General features: G+C 33.7%; 1 protein-coding gene and 1 pseudogene across 1 annotated transcript in view; one reads left to right on the forward strand and one right to left on the reverse strand.

Moving 5' to 3' along the window:
- The window catches only part of ADAM2 (ADAM metallopeptidase domain 2), a 111,110-nt gene that overhangs the window by 35,694 nt on the left and 51,798 nt on the right, over nucleotides 1-23,618 (forward strand). The window contains exons 8-10 of the mRNA XM_039253398.1: nucleotides 6,674-6,745; nucleotides 7,421-7,587; nucleotides 8,621-8,702. Coding sequence (XP_039109329.1) covers nucleotides 6,674-6,745; nucleotides 7,421-7,587; nucleotides 8,621-8,702 — 321 coding nt within the window. The remainder of the gene's footprint in view (nucleotides 1-6,673; nucleotides 6,746-7,420; nucleotides 7,588-8,620; nucleotides 8,703-23,618) is intronic.
- Nucleotides 421-514, reverse strand: LOC120246084 (annotated as a pseudogene).

Consider the following 23,618-nt stretch of genomic DNA (forward strand, 5'->3'; position numbering starts at 1 on the left):
TGTTGTTAGAAATTGCTGGCAAATTTTATCAAATGCTTCTCAGCATCTATTATTACAACCATCCAGGTTTTCTCCTGCAGTTTGTTGATGTAATGGATAATGTTTACACATTTTTTTCCTTAAATAGTTTATTGTCAACTTGGTTTCCATACAACACCCAGTGCTCATCCCAACAACTGCCCTCCTCCATGCCCATCACCACCCCCCGTACCCTCTCCCCCACTCCCATCAGCCCTCAGTTTGTTCTCAGCATTACAGAGTCTCTCATGGTTTGCCTCCCTCCCTCTCCTCAACTATTTTTCCTCTTCTCCTCCCCCATGGTCTTCTGTTAAGTTCCTCCTAATCGAGTTATATGTGCAAACATATGGTATCTGTCCTTCTCTGCCTGATTTATTTCGCTCAGCATAACACCCTCAAGTTAAAAATATGGAGTGAATTTGCATGTCATCCTTGAGCCATGCTAATCTTCTCTGTATTGTTCCAATTTTAGTATATGTGCTGCCAAAGCTAGCACTAATGTTTACATATTTTATTGATGTTGTGCATTATTTTATTGGAAAACGACTCTGTTTCATCATCACATATTATTCTTTGATACATTTCTGGAATCTATTGATTAATAGTTATAATTTTTGCTTTTATATTAATAGGTATGGTCGTTCTATAGTTTTGTTAAATAGATCAATTAACATGGAAGAGACCTAAAAGATGATTAATAGACTACAATTAAAAAATCCTTCAAGAACTTATGAGCTCACAGCTACATTTTATCTAAACTTTATATAATTGATGATTACATTATAATCTAGTGGTTTCAAACTTTGGTATGAATAAGAATCACTTAGGAAAATTGGTGATAAAATCAGAGACACAGACCCTGCTGTACTTCAACAAGTCTTGGTCTCTGTATTCTTTATTCATTTTCCAGGTGATTTTGAAACATACCAAAATCTGAGAACTACTTTCTAAACTGTTTAGAAAGTTCCTAATTCATTTTATAGAGACAAAGGAGTTAATACCAAAAATCTGATGAGGCTATGGCCTTTTTAACTTTTAAAATCATAAATCATATTGTATCAATCTCCTGCTTAAGACTTTTGAATAGTTTTCTTTTATCTTTATTTTATAAATTTATGTATAATTGACACATGACATTGTATTAGTTAAGGTATATGACATAATGATTCAGTATTTGTATATATCGCAAAATGATGACCACCATAAATCTATTTAAAGTTACAGACCGTTTTTTCCTGTGATGTGAACTTTTAAGATCTATTTTATTAGGAACTTTCAGATATACAGTACAGTATTATTAGCTATACGTACTATACATTAAAATCCACATAACTTATTATTTTATAAATGGATGTTTGTACCTTTTGATACTCTTCACTCATTTTACTCATCCCTCACACCTCTTCTGACAATCTCCATTTTTTTTCTCAGTATCTATGAGCTATTTTTTTTAACTTCAGATGTATATGAGATCATAGGTATCTATTCTTCTGTGTCTCACTTAATCACTTATTAATTCACTTAGCATAATGTCCTCAAGGACCATCCATGTTGTCACAAATGGAAAAAATTCATTCTTTATATGGTCAAATAATATTCCTGTGTGTGTGTGTGTGTGTATGTATGTACATCTCACAAGTTCTTTATTCTTTCATCTATTGATGGACACTTACATTTTTACCATATCCTAGCGAGCATTTCTTATCTCTTGTCTTTGTGATAACAGTCACTGTAGCATGTGTGATGTTCTGTCTCACCGTGGTTTGGATTTCTGTACACTTTAAGAGATTTTTTCATTTTTAATGTCATTATTTGTATGTATGTTTGCAATTTGATTTTTTCTGTTTCATGAATATTTGTTCCTCCTTTACTATCTCTCTTTGACATAAGTGCATATTTTCTAGTTTATAATGTTTTTAAAATTATCTTTTTATTAGAAATAATTCTTTACTCATATGCAATTGTGAGAATACATAGAGACCATTGTTTGTGATAGATCCATTGACTCCAAACAAAAACTTTTATTCTGAAGGTTTTACTCTTGAGTATCTCAAACCATCTTGTTCTTTTATTCAAATCTGAAAAATCTGTGGTTTTGCCCTATCCTCGTTTTAATACATCTTTAAACAACTACTCTCTTAATTGCATTGATGATGTTTCCGCCCCTAGCTGCTATCCAAAAATTATGTTCTTGATCTTATTTATTATTTGCACATGAATGAGTTTCTAAATTTGGAACTGAAACATTTACCATAGCTTTCTTGTCTCAAATGTTGGCATAAAGTGCTTAAATTATTGATTGCTTACTTTAATTTATTTCTGTGTGTTTGTTGACTTGTATTGTTATGCCTATTTATCACCAGTAGTGTTGATTTTCTTTTTTACTAAATAAAATATGAATAAAATATATATTAAAATAAAAAATAGAGATACTGCATAACCTTCATTTTTCCAATTTTTAGCATCTTAAAATATTACATCTATGATATTGACATACACAGTCAAGATACAGAATAATATCAATATGAGGATCTGTTGTGTTGCCTTCTCATAGCCACACCTACTTCTCTTTCATCCCCCTTTTCCTGATCTCTGAAAACAACTACTCTGTTCTTCATGTCTATATTTTTAATTTCCAAAATGTTGTATAAATGGAATCATTCAATATATAACATTCTTGGATTATCTTTTTTTCACAAAACCATTCTGGAGGTTCTTCTAGCCTTAACTACTTGTTTAAAAAATTTTTTAATGTTTATTTATTTTTGAGAGAGACAGAGTGCAAGCAGGGAAGGGGCAGAGAGAGAGGGAGACAGAATCCAAAGCAGGTTCCAGGCTCTGAGCTGTCAGCACAGAGCCCAACACGGGGCTCAAACTCATTGAGTGCAAATCATGACCTGAGCTGAAGTTGGTCACTTAACTGACTGAGCCACCCAGGTGCCCCAAGCCCTAACTACTACTGCTTAAACAAACTTTAAAGTCAATCGGCCTGCTCTTAGTGCCATTTTCTCTTGAAGAAAAACTTATGTAGCCAATCTGAGTATTTTAGAGTTTTCAAGGTGAATTAAGTTGCTTCACTAGTCTATCACTTAAATTTCTTAAATCTGCTTAATCATTTATCACTTATCTGTTCTTCTCTTATCAATTTTTGTATTTGTTTTTGTTTCTTTCATTTGTGCTTTTGAAAATTTAATTTTCTATTGTTTTTAATAATTTAACACTTAATTTTTTAAATGAGGTCTCAGAAGGCATTGTTTTGAGTGCATGTATTTAATCTATAATCTTTTTTCTTCACATTTAAATCATAGTTTAAAAAAAATTTAATGTTTATCTTTGGGAGAGAGAGAAAGAGAGAGAGAGAGTAGGGGAGGGGCAGAGTGAGACAGAGACCCAGAATTTGAAGTAGGCTCCAGGCTCTGAACTGTAAACACAGAGCATGATGCAGAGCTCAAATTCACAAACTGCAAGATAATGACATGAGTGGAAGTTAGTTGCTAACTGACTGACCCACCCACGCACCACTTAGATCTTATAGTTTAAAGCTAAGATTTTCTTTCAATTATTATTTATTTGATAGTAAAACATATCTTATTGGTAGTGTCTTATTTCAAATTGAGATAATATTACCATGTAACATTATATTAGTTTCAGATGTACAACATAATGATTTGGTATTTGCAAAATATATATTGCAAAATGACCACCACATAAACCTACAATTTTTTTGTAATGAGGATTTTTATGATCTACTCTTTTAGCAACTTTCAAATATACAATGCAGTTTAATGAACTACAGTCATGATGCTGTACATTAATCCTTAGAACTTACTTATGGTATAACTGGAAGTTTGTACCTATTGATCTCCTACACCTAATCTCCCACTCCCTACACCCCACCTCTGTAAACCATCAATCTTTTCTCTATCTGTGAGTTTGGGTTTTGTTTTGTTTTGTTTTTAGATTCCACAAATAAGTGAGATAATTCAGTATTTATCTTTCACTGTCTGTTTTATTTCATTTACCAAATGCCTTCAAAGTGCATCCATGTTGTCACAGACAGCAAAATTTTTTTTATGCCTGAATGATATTCCATTGTACACATATACCACATATTCTTTCTCTATCTGTTGATAAACACTTAGATTGTTTTCATGTCTTGGCTATTATAAATAATGTTACAATGAATCTGGGGAGTGCATTTCTATCTTTGAGTTAGTGTTTTTATTTTCTTTGGACAAAAATCCAAAAGTGGCACTGATGGATCACATGGCAGCTCCATTTTTAATTTTTTGAGGAAACTCCATACTGTTTCCACCATGGCTGTTTATATTACCACCAACAGTCCATAGGGCCTCCTTTTTCTACACATCCTTGTCAACACTTGCTATTTCTTGTCTTACTTACAACAACTATTATAATAGGTGTGAGGTGATACCTCATTGTGGTTTTGATTTGGATTTCCCTAATTGTTATTGATGTTGAGTCCTTTCTCATGTGCTTCTTGGTCATCTGTATATTTTCCTAAGAAGAGTATCTATTCATAACCTCTGGCCCATTTTTAATTGGATTATTTGCTTTTTTTTGGTTATTGACTCATATGAGTTCTTTAGACATTTTGAATATTAACGCATTCTTAGATATGATTTATGAATATCTTTTTCCATTTGATGGGTTGACTTTTCATTTTCTTCATGCTTTCTTTTGCTGTGCATAACCTTTTTAGAATTATGTAGTCCCATTTGCTTAATTTTACTTTTGTTGCCTTTACTTTTGATGTTAAAATAAAAAAGTCATCACCCCCTGATATGAAAAAGCATTCTGGTATGTTGTCTTTTAAGAGTTTTATGGTTTCAGGTCTTACATTCAAGTCTAATTCATTATAACATGTTATTTGTATGATGTAAATAGTGGTACAGTTTCATTCTTGGATGTGCTGTTTAGTTTTCCTAATGTTATTTATTGAAGAGATTGTTTTCATACATTGTGTATTATTTGGTTCCTTTATTATAATTAACTGACTATAAGACATGGATTTATTTCTCAGCTTTCTGTTCTGTTCCATTGATTTATATGTCTGTTTTATTTTAATTTATTTGAAAATTTTTTATGTTTATATTGATAGAGAGAAAAAAAAGAATGAGAGAGGGAAAGATAAACAGTACATGAGAGTTGGGGGGGGGTGCAGAGAGAGAGATGGAGACAGAATCTGAAGCAGGCTCCAGGCTCTAAGCTGAGCTGTCAGCACAGAGCTTGACATCAGGCTTGAACTCACCAGCTATGAGATCCTGACTTGAGCCGAAGTCAGATGGCTGATCCACCCAGACACTCCATGTGTCTGTTTTAATGGCAATATCATACTGCTTTGATTACTATAGCTTTGTACTATATTTTGAAATTAAGGAGCATGATGCCTCCAGCTTTGTTCTTTTAAAATTTGTTTTGGCTATTTAGGATCTTTTGTGGGTCCACACAAATTTCAAGACTCTCTGTTCTATTTCTCTGAAAAATGCCATTGGAAATTTTATAGCCATTACATTGCATCTGTATATTGCTTTGGGTAGAATGGACATTTTTACAAGGCTAATTCTTCTAAACCATGAACACAATATATATTTATATTTTTGTGTCTTTCTTCTATCATTGTCTCATAGTTTTCAATGTACAGATCTTTTACCTCCTTGTTTAAATATATTTCTAGGCATTTTATTCCATTTGATACAAATACAGATGAAATTGTTTTCTTTTCTTTCTGATTGTTTGTTATTAGAATATAGAAAAACAACAAATTATTCCATATTGATTTATTATCCTGCAACTTCATTGAATTTTAAAAATTAGTTCTAACCTTTGTGTGTGTGTGTGTGTGTGTGTGTGTGTAGTCTTTAGGGTTTTCTATATGTAATATCATGTGATCTGCAAAGAGTGATATTCCTTTCCAGTTTGAATGACATTTTTTTTTCTTACCTAGTTCTTCTGAGTAGGATTTTTGATACTATGTTAAATAAAAGTAGTGAAAGTGGGCTGCCTGGTCTTGTTCCTGATCTTAGACTAAAAGTTTTTCAGGTTTTCCCAGTTGAGTATAATGTTAGTTATAGGCTTGACAAATATAGTTTTTATTATGTTGATGTACATTCTCTTCATTTCCACTTTGGTGAGAGCTTTCATTATGAAAGGATGATGAAATTTGTCAAAATGCTTTCTTCTGCATCTACTGATGATCCATCATCTAAACATATGATTTGTGTCTTTCATTATGTTTATGTAATGTATCATATTGACTGATTTGCAAATGTTGGAACGTTCTAGCATCCCTGGGATAAATCCCTACTGATCATAGTGTATTATTGTTTTAATATGCTGTTGAATTCAGTCTGCTTATATTTGGCTGAGGATTTTTTGCATCTGTATTCATTAGGAGTATTGGTTGGTATATTTCTTTTCTTACAGTGTTTGATTTGGGTGTTAGGGTAATGGTAGCCTAATAAAAGTTTGGAAATGTCCCCTCCTCTTTTATTTTTGGAAGAGTTTGTAGTGTCTTTTGTATTATAAAAACACTTTCTGTATTTTGCACTGAATATATTTATTACTTCTATAATAAGAAATAATGTTTACAACTAATAAATTCATAATTTAGAAAATTTGTTATATTTTCCAGTACAATCATATGGGTTCTGATACAATTGTTGTCACTCAAAAAATCTTCCAGTTGATTGGACTGACCAATGCTGTAAGTTTTTGCTTTCAATTCTTTTGCATTTGCTTGTGTTACCTAAACAATTCTGACTTTTAATTTTATGGCTCTGCCTGAACACACATGATGTATGAAATATGCCAAATAATATAACTATTTTATGTTTCAGTTTATTTTCTGAAAAGCAATAGGAAGAAGAAGAATTTCTATATATAGCTAATTAGGTTATGGTGTTTATATTTTTTTATGTTTATTTACTTTTGAGAAAGAGAACCAGAGCATGAGAGGGGGAAGGGCACAGAGAGAGGGAGACACATAATCCAAAGCAAGCTCCAGGCTCCAAGTTGTCAGCAAAGCGCAACGCAAGGCTTAAACTCCTGAGCCACAAGATCATGACCTAAGCTGAAGTCGGATGCTTAACGAACTGAGCCACCCAGGTCCTCCAGGTTATGGAGTAACCAGTAATTATTAAACTGATAAAGCACTTCACATGGGGCTTGCTTAAGTGCAAGTATTCCAAAATGTTAATTATTACTTGTTTTATAAGTAGTATTTATTACTTACTAATATACTCTATAAGATCTGATCCATACTTAGCAGTTCTTTCATTTAATATTTGTCATCAGTGTAGTATTTATTTTTATAGATAAATCCCCAGATCTACTTAAACCATGATATTTAAATGTATTTTCTTTATGTCTTCTATTTTAGATTTTTACATCATTTAATATTACGATAATTCTCTCTTCATTGGAACTCTGGATAGATGAAAATAAAATCCCAGTAACTGGAGATGCTAATGAATTATTACACAGATTTTTAAAGTGGAAAAGATCTTATCTTGTTTTGCGTCCACATGATATGGCATTTTTACTTGTGTAAGCGTATCTTGGCTTTACTAAATCTTATACAAAGGAAACACACCAATATTTGACCTAATTTTGTCAGTTGACAGGCCTTTAGGGTAAATGTGCCTTTTTTTCCCCAACATACAGCATCATGTGAATATTATTTTTCAAAAAACAGGTGTTATAACAGAATTATTGATGCCAATCATTCTATTTATTTGATTGTGGTTAAAACTCACTCCTTCAATATTGTTATCATATGCTTTCTTACCTTAGAGTGTATAACATATCATTAAATTCCCTAACTATATTTGAAATATTAACAGTATCTATCTGAAGAAACACAAATGATGAGTGTACTATTAGACCTTCTTTTTATGGTTTATTTGCATAAGATAACAAAAAATCCCAAGGGTATGGAAACACTACTGTATATTTTAATATCTCTAACATACCATATTTACATTGTCCTACACTTATAAAAATATAAGACCCTCCTATTTAATAAGTACTTTGTTTTTCTCCTATCAATATTTAGGACATATATAATATGGTACTATACTATATTAAAATAAAATATACATATTTACAAAATTATAATAATTTAAATTATTTTCTGTCCACAAATATGCCATTTGCATAACTCTGGTTGTCTAATTTTATCTGATTAATGAGAAACTTCAGTCCCTAAGGTGACACTATCCATTTAATTTATCTGTATTGCTTACGATTTCTAATTGTGAGGGACTTTTAAAAATTTTTATTGTTTAGATATACAAGGAATTTTTTATTTTTTAAAAAGCAATACATAAAAAGAATCTTTGTTATTTTCTAAAAATTCAATAGGAAAATAAACATTCTATTATTTGCTTTTTAAATGTATTTTATTTTTTAAAAAGCAGACACATTTAGTCACTTCCAAGCTTTATTACCCTATGTTAGGTGGAAATATTTATACATTTATAATATAACTCTGCAAGACAAAAACTTATTTGGTAAACTCAATAGTAGTTGTGCTGAATTTTACAAAATTATATGATTATGATCTTTTTTAAAACTTAAGTTACAGAGAAAAATCAAATTATGTTGGTGCTGTCTTTCAAGGGAAGATGTGTGATAGCCAGTATGGAGGAGGTGTTGCTCTGGTAGAGTATGGCTTAATTTCTTTGGCTAAGATGTATAAGTAGAATGATGTTTAGATTAAAATATAGTTAAATATTGCTTATTTTATCATTCCTATCTATATTAACATTTGCAAAATGATTTAAAAGATCTTTGTCCTTGCTGCTATTACAAATGTTTGAACTGTAAAAAGTTCTTATTAAACTTAATGAATATAAAATTTTTATAATTTTCTTCCTGTGAGATTTTAGTTAAAGCAGTGATATAAAAGGCTCATGAATTTTTCATGTGTTCAATATCTAGTCATTTATTGATTTTAATTTCAAGGTTAGGTTTTGACTGTTTTCAAATATAACAAAATTATGAACCAGCTTAAAATTAAACTTTGAAACTATTTTTCAATTGCCTTAAAATGCTTCATGGGGCATAGCTGAAGAATAACAGAATTAAATGTCCTAATTGGCATTATTTAAGTAGAAAATTTTGGTGTACTTAAAATGGGTGGGTTTTACCTCTATGTCCTAATGCTGTGATTATTCTGACATAAAGAACTGGCCTTCTGAGCATTAAGGACTGCACCTATTGTGATGAGCACTGGGTGTTGTGTGTAAGCATCGATTCACTAAATTGTTCACCTGAAACTAATATTACACTATATTTTAACTAACTAGAATATAAACAAAACTGTAAAGAATATTTTAAATTAATTTTCAAAACACAAGTAAAGATATAAAGAAATGTATCAATCAAATGGCAACACAAAATTCATCTTTAAAATTCATAAATCATAGTTTGAAAAGGTAGCATATATTTATGGTACATCATTACCTAATCTCAAAAGCTTGAATTAGACTGATTTACCTAGTCACTTTCAAAACTGAAAATAAGACTCTCACATGGAGCAAGACCTTAAATGATTAACAAAGAGTCAAACATAACTCAATCTCTCTTAAAGCAGGTTAGCTACCAAGTGGAGGGAAATGCCATCATTTACTAGAAAATATGTGGCTCATGGGCGAGAGGGCAGTGGTGTCTGTAGTAAGAGAACCAATCAAAGAAGAGTTTTTTCAGTATTCTTTCTTATTCTCCACACTTTGTTGGGATAATCATTGCTTGATCATTTTCTGGAAAAATCATTAGTAGCCAATATGTGCAGGAGTGATATGTTGCAGAAAAACAATCGAGGTTCTGTCTTCTTAGGTTTATTTTTTAATTTAAAACAATTGAGGTCCTGTCCTTTTATGTCTATTTTTTATTTTTATATTTTTCAAGTTTTAATTTAAATTCCAGTTAGTTAACATGTAGTGTAATATTAGTTTCAGGAGTAGAATTTAGTGATTCATCACTTATGTATAATACCCCTTGTTCATTACAAATAGTGCCCTCCTTAATACCCATCACCATTTCTCCCATTTAGCCTATTTCCTGACTAACCTCCCCTCCATCAACCCTGTGTTTGTTGTCTTTAATTAAGTCTGTTGCTTGGTTGGCCTTTCTTTTAATTTTTTCCCCCATGTTGGTTTGTTTCATTTCTTAAATTCTATATATGAGTGAAATCATATGGTATTTCTCTTTCTCTGACTGAATTATTACACTTGGCCTAATATACTCTAGCTGTATTTACATTGTTGCAGACAGCAAGATTTCATTCTTTTTTATGGTTAATATTCCATTATATATACACTACCTATTCTTTATCCAGTCATCAGTCAATGGACAATTTGAGCAATTTCCATTATTGGTGATTGCTGATAATGCTACTATAAATATCAGGTTGCATTTGCCTCTTCAAATCAGTATTTTTATATCCTTTGAGTAAACACCTGTGATGCCATTGCTGAATCATAGGGTAGTTATATTTTTAACTTTTTGAGGAAACTCCATACTGTTTTCCAGAGTAGTTGCACCAGTTTGCATTCCCACCAACAGTGTGAGAGTGCTTCTTTTTCTCCATATTCTCATCAACATCTGTTTTTCCTGTGGTGTTAGTTTTAGCCATTCTGGCAGGTGTGCAGTGGTATCTCATTATGGTTTTGATTTGTATTTCCCTGATTATGGGTATGCTGAGCATCTTTTCAGGTGTCTGTTAGTCATCTGGATGTCTTCTTTGGAAAAATGTCTATTCATGTGTTCTACTCATTTCTTAACTAGATTGTTTTGTGTTTTGTGTTTGCTTGGTTTGATAAGTTGTTTATAGGTTTGTGGTACCAACCCTTTATCAGATAATGTTGTTTGCAAATATCTTCTCCCAGTCCAAAGGTAGAGTTTTAGTTTTGTTGATTGTTTCTTTCACTGTATGAAGCTTTATATCTCAAGTCCCAATAGTTCATTTTTGCCTTTGTTTCGCTTGCTTCCAGAGACCTATCTGGTAGGAAGTTGCTATGGCCAAGGTCAAAGAGGTTGCTGCCTGTCTTCTACTCTAGGATTTTGATGGTTCCTGTCTCACATTTAGGCCTTTCATCCATTTTGAATTTATTTTTGTGTATGTGAGAAAGTGGTTTAGTTTCATTCTTTTTGCATGTTGCTGTTCAGTTTTCCTAGCATCATTTGTCGAAGAGACTGACTTTTTTTCCATTGGATAATCTTTTTTGCTTTGTTGAAGATGAGTTGAGCATATAGTTACGGGTCCATTTCTGGGTTTTCTATTCTGTTTCATTGATCTGTATGTCTGGTGTGTGTGTGTGTGTGTGTGTGTATGTGTGTGTGTGTGTATGTGTGCCAGTACCATGCTGTCTTGATAACTACAGCTTAGTAATATTACTGAAGTCCAGAATACTGATGTCTCCAAGTTTGCTTTTCTTTTTCAAAATTGCTTTGGTATTCAGGGTCGTTTGTGGTTCCATAGAAATTTTAAGCTTGTTTGTTCTAGCTCTGTGAGAAACATGCTGGTGATATTTTGATAGGGATTGCATTAAATGTGTAGATTGCTTTGGGCACTATAAACATTTTAACAATAGTTGTTCTCTCAATCCATAAGCATGGAATGTTTTTCCATTTCTTTGTGTCCTTTCAACTTCTTTCATAAATGTTCTATAGTTTTCAGAGTATAAATCTTTTGCCTCTTTGGTTAGGTTTATTCCTAGGTATCTTATTGTTTTGGGTGCAATTGTAAATGAGATTGATTCCTTGATTTCTCTACTGCTGCTTCATTATTGGTGTACAGAAATGCAACAGAGATTTCTGTATGTTGATTTTATATAACAACTTTGCTGAATTTTGCTGTATTAGTTCTAGCAATATTTTGCTGAAGTCTTTTGGGTTTTCTACCTAGAATATCATATTGTCTGTGAATAGTGAAAGTTTAACTTCCTTCTTGTCAATTGGATGATTTTTATATCTTTTTGTTGCCTCACTGCTGTAGCTGGTACTTTCAGCACTGTGTAAATAACAATGGTAAGAGTGAGCATCCCTGTCTTGTTCCTGACCACAGAGGAAAAGCTCTCCGTTTTTTCCCATTGAGGATGATATTAGCTATGATTTTTCCATATATGGCCTTTATGATGTTTAAGTATGTTCCCTCTATCCCTATTTTTTGAGGGTTTTTTTTAATCAAGAATGGATGGTGTATTTTGTCAAATGATTTTTCTGTATCTATTGAGAGGAACATATAGTTCGTATCTTTTCCTTTATTAATGTGGTGCATTACATTGATTGATTTGTGAATATGAACAACACTTGCAGCCAAGAAATAAATTCCACTTGAATGATTCTTTTAATGCACTGTTCTATTCAGTTTGCTATTACTTTACTGAGAATTTTTGCATCCATTTAGGAGAGATAGAGGCCTGTAATTCTCTCTTTTAGTGAGGTCTTTGGTTTTGGAATCAAGATAATACTGGCCTTATAGAATGAGGTTGTAAATTTACTTTCCATTTGTACTTTTTAAGGACAGTTTGAGAAGAATGGGTACTTTTAATTTAAAGATTAACTCATCTTTAAATGTTTGGTAGAATTCCCTTGGGAAGTCATTTGTCCCTGGACATTTGTTGGGAAAATTTTGATTACTGAATCAATTTCTTTGCTGGTTATGAATCTGTTCAAGTTTTCTATTTATTCTTGTTTCCATTTTGATAGTTTATATGTTTCTAAGAATTTATCCATTTCTTCCAGATTGCCCAATTTTTTTCACATATAAATGTTCATAATGTTCTCTTACCATTGCTTGTATTTCTGTAATGTTGTTTGAGATCTCTCCTTTCTTATTCATGGTTTTATTTATTTGAGTCCTTTGTCTTTTCTTTTTGAAAAGTCTGGCTAGGGGGTTATCAATTTTATTAATTCTTTCATAGAATCAACTCCTGGTTTCACTGATTTGTTCTACTGGTTTGTTGTTGTTGTTGTTTATTTGTTTATATATAATCTAAACTTTATTATTTCTCTTCTGCTGGTTTTAGGGTTTATTTATTGTTCTTTACCTAGCCCTTTTAGGTGTAAAGTTAGGTTGTGTTTTTGAGATGTTTTTTGTTTCTTGAGTAGACATGTATTGCTCTATACTTCCATCTCAGGATTGCTTTTGCTGCATTCCAAAGGTTTTGGACCACAATGTTTTTATTTTTATTTGTTTCCATGTATTTTTAAATTTCTACTTTGATTTCTTGGTTGTCCCATTCATTATTTAGTAGGATGTTCTTTAACTTCCATGTATTTGTGGTCTTTCCAATTTTTTTCTTGTGGTTGATTTCAAGCTTAATGACATTATGGTCTGAAAATGTACATGCTACAATGTCAATCTTTTTGTACTTGTTGAGGTTTGATTTATATTTTTTAATAAATGTTTTATTTATTTCTGAGAGAGACAGCATGAGCTGGGGAGTGTCAGGGAGAGAGGGAGACACAGAATCTGAAACAGGCTGCAGGCTCTGAGCTAGCTGTCAGACTGACGTGGGGCTCGAACCCACAAACCATGAGACCATGACCTCAGCTGACGTTGGATGCTTAGCCGACTCAGTGACCCAGGCGCCCCAATTGAGGTCTGATTTGTGAGCTAGCATGCAGTCTTTTCTGGAAAATGTTCCATGTGCATTTGAAAAGAATGTGTATTCTGCTAGTTTAGGATGAAATGTTCTATTTTATTTTTTAAGTACTTCTGGTCCATTGCATAATTCAAACTCATTGTTTCCATGTTGATTTTCCTCTTAGATGATCCGTCCATTGACGTGAGGTCTTAAGTCCTCTGCTACTAGTATATTGTTATCAATGAGTTCCTTTATGTTTGTTATTAGTTGTTTTAAATATTTGGGAATTTCCAAGTTGGGAAGTTGGAGGCATATATATTGACGATTGATCTTGTTGGATAGACCCCTTTGTTATGATAAAGTGCCCTTATTCATCTTTTATTACAAGTTTGGCTTAAAATCTATTTCATCTGATATAACTACAGATGTATTACTACTCTGGCTATCTTTTGATTCCATTAACATGATAAATCATTTTCCATTCCTCACTTTCAATCTGCAAATGCCGTTAGGTCTAAAATGAGTCTCTTGTAGACAGCATATAGATGTCTCTTGTTTTTTGTTTTGTTTTTGTTTTTTATCCATTCTGACACTATTTCTTTTGTTTGGAGCATTTAATCAATTTATATTCAGAGCGATTATTGATAGATATCAATTTAATTTCATTGTATTACCAGTAAAGTAATTGTTTCTGGAGATTTTCTGTTTCTTTCTAGTGCTTGCTGTTCTTTGTCTTTCTTTCCCAGAGTCTTTTTTGCAGGTCAAGTTTAGTGGTCATGAATCTGTTTAGTCTTTGTATGGGAAATTCTTAATCTCTCCTTTTATTCTGAGTATTAGCTTTTCTGGGTAGAATATTCTTGGGTGCAGATTTTTACCATTCAGCACGTTGAATATATCATGTAACTCCTTTCTTGTCTGCCACATTTCTGTGGAGTGATCTGCTGCTAACCTTATTTATATTCCTTTGTAAGTTAATGACTTCCGTATTTTTGCTTTTAGGAATTTTTTCCCTTTATCTCTACATTTTGCAAATTTAACTGCAATATATCTTGGTGTTGGCCTGCTTTTGTTGATTTTGATGAGAGTTCTCTCTGCCTTCTGGATTTGGATTTCTGTTTCCTTCCCTAGATTAGGGAAATTTTCAGCTATACTTTGTTCAAATAAACCTTCTGCCTCATTTCCCTCTCTTCTTCTAGACTCCTGTGATGTAAATGTTATTATACTTTATGGAGTCACTGCGGTTCCTAAGTCTATATTCGTGATGCATATTTTTCTTTCCCTCTTCTTTTCAGCTCCATTTGTCCCCAAAATTTTATCTCCTGTATGACTTATTCACTTCTTTGCTTCTTCTATCCTTGTAGTAATTACAATAAGTCATTTTCACATTTCAGTTATAGCATTTTTTATTTAGGTCTGACTAGGTTTTAGGTCTTTTACCTATGCAGTAAGGGACTCTGTGGAGGCTTTTCCCAAACCTAGCTAGTATCCTTATGGTTGTTGTTTCAAATTCTTTATCATGCATTTTATTTATCTTTCAGTAGATCCTTGGCCATGACTTTTTCTTGTTTTATTTTGGGATGAATTCCTCCATCTTGGATTTTGCCTAGGTCTCTGTCTTCCGTGTGTTAGGAAATCCTATTATATTTTCTGCTCCTGAGAGTAATGGCTTTATAAAGAGGGCATATACTGTACATGACCTGCCACTTCAGGGTGTGTCTCTGGTGAATGCTGTGTCCACTCTGCTGCTGTGTTTTGGCTGCTCTTTCCCTCAAGTCAGTCTTCTGAAGAGTTTTTCCTTGTGTGCAGTGGAGAGTGTTTGGACCTTCTCTTGAATGTGGTGTGTTTTAACTAGGTGTGCTCTTGTCTTCTTGTTAAAAGAGACCTAATGCTAGTTCCATTAGAAGTGAAGCTTTGCAGAGCTCCGTCGTCAGTATATAGGGTATATTCTGAGAGTTTGTGCTAATCTCTTAGGGAAAGGGTGAGCTACTCTAATTCTCAGGCACATCTGCTCTAGAAAAGCAGCACCTTCAGAATGCAGGGGCTGAGGCTTGATATAAGCAGTTTAAGCAGTCACTTTTGACACTGTGCTGCTTATTGAAGTTAGTTTATGCTGAGGGGCAGTGGAAAGAAATGGCACCAGCCACTTTCCTCAATCTAGAGAGGTGAGTTCATGCCTGCTACTGTCTGGTAAGCCTTCCCAGAAGAGCAAACAAGCTCCCCTTGTGTGTACCAGGAGTTCAGATCCCCGCCTTCACCCGGACATCTGCCCATCCAGCAGTGCAGTGCACTTATGTTCTATTTCAGACAAGAAGGCTGAATTTTTAAACTCCCAGGTTTAGGGACCTGGCATGGCAGGGCTCACAGTATTCCTCTGTTGGAGTATCTCACTGTGTGGGTTACTGATGCAGGTTTGTTCCAGACTGCTAGTCACACCAAAGCACAAGGGGGTGAATTTGGGAGTAAAGCACAGCAAAGAACCAGTGTCCAGGTTAGCTGCCCTCATCAGGTGTCTCTGCACCTATGTTGAATGGCAGGGAAGGGTAATGGTGCCCACCAGCTCTTTCATCCCTGGTGAAATGCCACCTCTCCCAGATGCACTCCAAGAAGGGGGAACTATCTCTCCCAGTGCATCCCAAGGGATCCTCAGATTGTTTTGTCTACTACCGAGCTATCTGCTCTTCTCCATAGTAACAATGCAACACCCACTGGATTCTACACAAGCCATACTGTGGACCTCTAAAATTCCAATCTTTGAGCCCTGTTGGTTGTAAGAACTCATGAAAATCAGCTCCTCTCATTTTCCCAGTTAATGTCTTTGGGGAAGTATTTTCCTTGTGTGTTCCCCTGTGTGCTCCTTTCTATGTCTTGCCTCCTGCTGTGGCCAGGGTCCCCTCCCCTCTACAGCAGCCATGATCCATTTCTCCTCCAAATTACATCTCTGCACGTTCTACCTTCCATGATGTGGCCTCTTCTCTCCCTCTAGTTGTGTAATTAGTTCCGTCAATCCTCATATTGATTTCTTAGGTTTTGAGAATGATTTGGTATTTATCTAGCTGTGTTCAAGGGAGCAAGCCTGGGGTTCTCCTATTTCTCTTCTGTCTTAGCTCCTCTCTCTTCTTATTTTAAACACCTGTAACCCTCCCTACCTAATCTCCCTGAGCTGTGGAATAAAATCTAAGATCTATATCCCTCCAATGCTGTTCTTTCCTAAAAGTTTTTAGATGAATCCACAACCCAGGTGATTTTTGGATGAATAGAAGCAAGTAATAATAGTTAGAAGAATATGTATCTTAAAAAATATTTTTAAATATTTATTTATTTTTGACAGAGAGAGACAGAGGAAGAGGCAGAGAGAGAGGGAGACACAGAATCCAAAGCAGGCTCGAGGTTCTGAGCTGTCCACACAGAACCCAACATGGGGCTCAAACTCATGAACCATGAGATCATGACCTGAGCCAAAGTCAGTCGCTTAACCAACTGAGGCACCCAGGTGCCCCTAGAAGGAGATGTTTTATGTCTTGCAACTTTTTTTCCTGGGATCCATCCACTTTTCGCTCACAAACTTACTCATTCATAAGGACTGATACAAGCTAGTTCTTGTCTCAACATTTCCATACATTATATATTACCAGACACATTATCTGTTGACCTCAATCATAGACTATGCAGATCCTGAGTATCAAACTTCCTCAGAAGAAAACACAGCATGCAATACCTACCACCTGAAGCAGAACTATTAGTAGTTATAGAAACTTCAGATAAACTATAAAGTATCACAGAAAAGGGCTAGTTGGAAATATTAAGTATAAACAATATAATAATTATAATAAATTGTATAAGATATTAGGCTAAGTCAGAATCAGAACCTCTCCCAGAAGACATCAGAAATATTATAGGGAAGGTAAAAGAAAAGTTAAGAGAAGTGAATTATTGAAGTAGAAGTGCCGATATCTAGTTATTAAGAGTAATGTAGATAACAATTAAAAAACCATAAAAAAACTTTTGAAGGAAAGATGAAAATAAATTTCACCACTTTATAGCCACTATTGGATCAACAAAATCCTTATGCCAGGAAATTCCTTCTGGAGTCTCCCCATGATCCCTTATGCTGGACCATCTGGCAGCAGAGAGGAAAACTGGGTTGTCAGATGAAAAGGACATATAAAAAATCAAAATAGAATAGATAAAAAATACACACTGGCCATGAAATGAAAATATCAAATACAAAAGAAAATGGTTTTGTTTCCAAAAAAAGAAACTCACGTAATAAAAAAGAAGTTTCATAGTGGGAAAAATTACGCTGAATAAAAAGAGTGTATTCTTAAAATACAAAGAAGTACTTTAAAGACATAATTAGTACCTAAAAATTTCATTCAAATATAAGATTTTTTTTGTCATATGTGAATAAGAACAATATGATTCTTTTTTCCCTCTCTAATACATATGCATTTTATTTAATTTATTTTCCTATTGAATTTATGAGGATCTTAAGAATAATTTTCCATTAAAATAGTCGAACTGAACAATGTTAATTGAACTGATAGTAGACATTCTTGTATCATTCTTGATTTCAGGAAAAAAAGCTCTCAGTATTTCACTATTAGGTATTATGTTTGCTCTAGATTATCATAGACACTATAGCAGTTATGGCAAGGTCTAACAAGTCAGAGCCCACCAGAAAGACAATTAAATTCAAAGGCTTTCAGATGGAAATGAATGTCATGAACAAGATGACTGTTAAAATAGTATTTTTACTGAAGTCAGCAAGAGTCTAATTACATAAGGTCTTACAGACCTTGGTAAATGGTTTTGTATTTCATTCTCTTCACAATTAAAAGGCACTGGAAGTTTTTAACCCAACCAGAAATATTTTTCTATTAGCCTTATGGAAAACTAATTGTTGAACAGGAAGGATCCCAAATAAGGAGACTGGACAGAGACAGTTGCAGGTAAATGGTATAAACTGGTGTTATATTCTTAGATGTGTGAGTAGATTTTGTCCACTATATATTATGAAAATAGAACATAAAAGACTTACCAACTTATAGAATACATAATATTTATGATAGAAATATAAATGATTATTCTTCAGATTTGTCTTGAAAAACTAGGGAGACAAACAGGGACGAGGAGGCATAGGGGAGGTGGAAGGGTAGAAAGAGTTTTATTTTGAGCCTGAGCATGTAAAGTTAGAGTGATGATTAATTACATGTCAAATTGGAACGTTTTGATGAGATTAATATTTAAAATGGTAAAAATTGAGCAAAACACATTGTCCTCCATAATGTGGGTGGGCCTCACAACAATCAGTTGAAGGCCCAAATAGAACAAAAAGATCATCCTTCTCAAGCAAGAAGGAATTCTTCAGCAGACTGCCTGAAGATTTCATCTGCACTGTGGTGTTCAGCCTCCTGGCCCCCAAGCTGAAACTGCATCATTGGGTCTCCTGGGTCCTCAGGCTGCTGGCCCATTCTGCAGGTTTGGGACTCAACAGCTTCCATAATCATGTGAGCCAATTCCTTATAATATATCTCGCTCTCCCCCTCTCTCTCTATGTTATTGGTACTTTTTCTCTGAAGAGCCCAAATTAATATAATGGCTACTACATACATATAAAAAATATATACTTAAACATTAAAAGATAGATACATGATAGACATGATGATGATGATGATAACAGATGACAGATAGATAGACAGATAGGTCATGATCTCACGGTTTGTGTCAGCTGTGCTGACAGCTCTGAGCCTGGAGTCTTCTTCGGATTCTGTGTCTCCCTCTCTCTTTGCCCCTCACCAGCTTACCCTTGCGCCCACTTGCTCTCTCTCTCTCTGTGAAAAATAAAATAAAAAAACAAAAAACCTCACAGAATGTATAAAGCAACTGTGACAGAATAAAAGAAAAAAATCCATAATATTTGTGAATGAAGAAAAATCTAACTCAACAATGCCCTATTTTCCATTTTGTTGAAATATATTTAAAAGCCATAGACCAAAAGGGAGCAGAATATTATTTTATTTCTAACTCTATCAAAGTATATTTAATATAAAAATTGTACATATTTAATGTATACACTTTGATGAATTTAACATCAAAGTATAGTAGTATCAATATAAGATGATGGAAATCTTACAGGGAATATTTTCTTTCTTTTTATTTAAGATAATTGGCTAACATACAGTGTATATAGTGTGCTCTTGGTTTTGAAGGTATATTCCCATAGTTCATTGGTTACATATAACACCCAGTGCTCATCCCAACAAGTGCCATCCTCAATGCCCATCACCCATTTTCCCCTCTCCCCCACCTCCCCATCAACCCTCATTTTGTTCTCTGTATTTAAAAGTCTCTTATGGTTTGCCTCCCTCCCTCTCTGTAACTATTTTCTTCCCTTTCCCTTCTCCTATGGTCTTCTGTTAAGTTTCTCAAGTTCCACATATGAGTGAAAACATATGATATCTGTCTTTCTCTGACTGACTTATTTCACTTAGCATAATATCCTCAGGTTCCATCCACATTGCTGCAAATGGCAGGATTTCATTTTTCTGATTTCCAAGTAGTATTCCATTGTATATATAAACCACATCTTCCTTATCCATTCATCAGTTGATGGATATTCAGGCTCTTTCCATAATTTCCGTATTGTTGAAAGTGCCACTATAAACATTGGGGTACATGTGCCTCTATGAATCAGCACTCCTATATCCTTTAAATAAATTCTTAGTAGTGCTATTGCTGGTTTGTAGGGTAGTACTATTTTTAATTTTTTGAAGAACCTCCACACTGTTTTCCAGAGTGACTACACCACTTTGCTTTCCTACCAACAGTGCAAGAGGGTTCTCATTTCTGCACATACCCACCAGTGTCTGTTGTTTCCTGAGTTGTTAATTTTAGCCACTGTGACTAGTGTTAAGTGGTATCTCAGTGTGGTTTTGATTTGTATTTTCCTGATGAAGGTTGTCTCCTTTGGAAAAGTGCCTATTCATGTCTTCTGCCCATTTCTTCACTGGATTATTTTGGTTTTGGGTATGGAATTTGGTAAGTTCTTTACTGATTTGGGATGCTAACTCTTTATCTGATATGTCATTTGCAAATATCTTTTCCCATTTTGTCAGCTGTCTTTAGTTTTGTTGATTATTTCCTTTGCAGTGCAGAAGATTTTTATCTTGATGAGTTCATTTTTGTTTTTAATTCCTTTGCCTTTGGAGATGTGTTGAGCACGCAATTGCTACGTTTGAGGTCAAAGAGGTTGTTGCCTGTTTTCTCCTTTAGGTTTGATGGTTTCCTGTCTCACATTTAGGTCTTTCATCTATTTTGAGTTTATTTTTGTGTATGGTGTAATAAAGTGGTTTAGTTTCATTCTTCTGCATGTTGCTGTCTACAGAGAATATTTTCTGAACATTGTGGATTTTAATTAGAACTAAATAATAGAAAAATCACTTAAAATCTCTAAAAGTTTGCAAATAAAAATGAGAAATCAGAACTAATTTTGAACTAAATGATATTAAAATACAACATACTTAAATATCTGGGATGCCAGAAAAAAACAGAACTGAGAACACTGTAGCTTTAATTATACAGATTAAAATAAAGTTTAAATATAGATGATCTAAGTCCAATTTCAAAAAAACATGTAGATGCAAGTTAAACTCTAGAACCTAGGAAGTAATAAAAAAATAATATTGCTAACCAGTGAAAAATACAAAACATGTATATCATAGAGAAAATCACCAGAGCCCAAAGTCATCTGTTTGTAAAGATAAATAAAATTGATAAATTGCAATCAAAACTGTATCCTACTTTAAAAAAAAGCAAGAAAGTTATCAAAACATTCATTGAGAAAAAGGAACACCATCACCACAGATTTAAATATTAAAAATAAAATATTAAAAATAAAACAAAGTGTATCTTCCACTAATGTATGACAGTAAATTTGGATGAAATTAATAAATTTCATGAATAATAAAATCTATAAAAATAATAGGAAAGAAAATCTGAATAATCATTGATCTATTGGAATAATTGAATCTTTTAAAATATTTATTTATTTTTGAAAGAGAGAGCGCCGTACATGCACTTGTGCAAGCAGGAGAAGGGCAGAGAAAGAGGTTGGCAGAGGATCTGAAGCAATGTGCAGTTCCAAATCCCTAACTGTGAGATAACCTGAGCAGAAGTTGTATGCTTAACCCACTGAGCCACCCAGGGCCTCGTGGAATAATTGGATCTTAAATAACACTAAAAATTCAGCCAACACCGGAAACTCAGATTGCCTCTTGAGGATGTGATATCTCCAAAAGTTTTAGTACCAATGTATAACACATTCTTTTAGAGAATAGAAAGGAGGGGCTGTTTCTTAGTTTTTTGTAGGAATTGAGATTTATGCCAACTATATGTTAGCAAAGATAGAATTCTGTAATCTATCAGAAGAATAACACAATGTGACCCAAGTAGGATTTATTCCTGGAAGGCAAGGTAAATTATACATTTGAAAATCATTTTAGTATTTACCATACTAAAAGAAATAATAGGTGCAGAGAAAATATTTGTAAAGTTAGAACCCATTTATGGCGAAAAAAGAGAGAGAATAACTCTCAGCACTTAAGATAGAAAAAGGAATACCTTCAAGAAAGTTTTGCCCACCCTAAGGCCTTGAAGCTAATCATTATATTTTCTAATACAAACGTGTTGTTAACTTTCAGTTATAGATCTATATAAACCTCATTAAAATAATTTGGTGTGAATTAGGGGTCAGGATTATTCACAGTAAATAAGCAATCACTCACTAAAGAGCTATTTTTCTGACAATTAGAGTGGCACTTTTGTTATAAAAATCAGATCATCATATTCCTAGTCTCTTCTGGATTTTTAAAAATGATCATTGGTCTGTCTTTCCACAAATACCATATTGTCTTAATAACTATAGTTTTATAATGTATAATCAACAATTGTAGTAAAAACCCTACAACTACTTCTTCAGACTAACTTAGCAACATTAAGTTCTCTGCATTTCTGTTTTAAAATCAGCTTGTCAATTTCAACAAACAAATTATTGGATTTCTATTGGTATTTGAATTGAATCTTTACGTCAATTTGAGGGAGGTTGAATTTCTAACAGTACTAAGTCCTCTTATCCATGAAATGGATAAACATGTGGTCTACTCATATAATGTAAGCAATGAAAAAAAACTGCTGCTCTATTCAATATTGATGGAAATATTGATGTATCTCAAAACTAGGTTGAGAAAAAGAAGCCAGAAACAAAAGGATATTTACTTCATGATGCTATTTTTGTGAAGCTAAAGTGTAGCTTAAAAATAAGCCAAATTATTAAAAGTTTGCCAAAATCCCGCTCCAGCTGGTCCAGGGGTCCCTGAAGGATGGACGGTGTTGGTGAAGGAGTGAGAGAGCCCCGAGATTCTTTCTGATCATGAGGCAGGCATCTCTGCACTGACTGAGACTCAGCTTTATTTATGGTTAGGTGTGTGGGGAACAGCACGGAAGTGGCATTTGCCTTAGACAATGATTTTTGATGACAAATTTCTTTGATATGTAAAAATTTACCAGAACATAGATTTATAGAAGACTCATGCATAACGTTTATCAATAGTGATTGATGTAGGTGGTTTAGATGCTTATCATCTGGGGAAGGAAGGTATTTTTAGCATTCAAATACAAGACAATGTTTTTAGCATAGCAAAGGCAAAAGTTAGTTCTTTGTGAGCAGGGGTCAATAGCCTGTTTGCTTAAGGGGAAGTCTAAGAAAAACAGGATCCTCAGGAAACACAATGCCTGCTCCCATAACTACAAAAGAAGAAGTTCCTACAATAAGTTCTTTAACAAGGTGCAATCTGCATATCAGGGCCAGAATAAGTCATTCCTGATACCAATCAACAAGATGCCTCGGGGAGGGGGGGTTAGTGCTCAAGCAGAAGCAATTAAGTAGGGGTAAATATCAGTCATCATCTGATAGCAGGAGCCCTTGCA

Source organism: Hyaena hyaena, unplaced genomic scaffold (assembly GCF_003009895.1).
Source record: "Hyaena hyaena isolate Hyena2069 unplaced genomic scaffold, ASM300989v1 scaffold_446, whole genome shotgun sequence".
Lineage (NCBI taxonomy): Eukaryota > Metazoa > Chordata > Mammalia > Carnivora > Hyaenidae > Hyaena > Hyaena hyaena.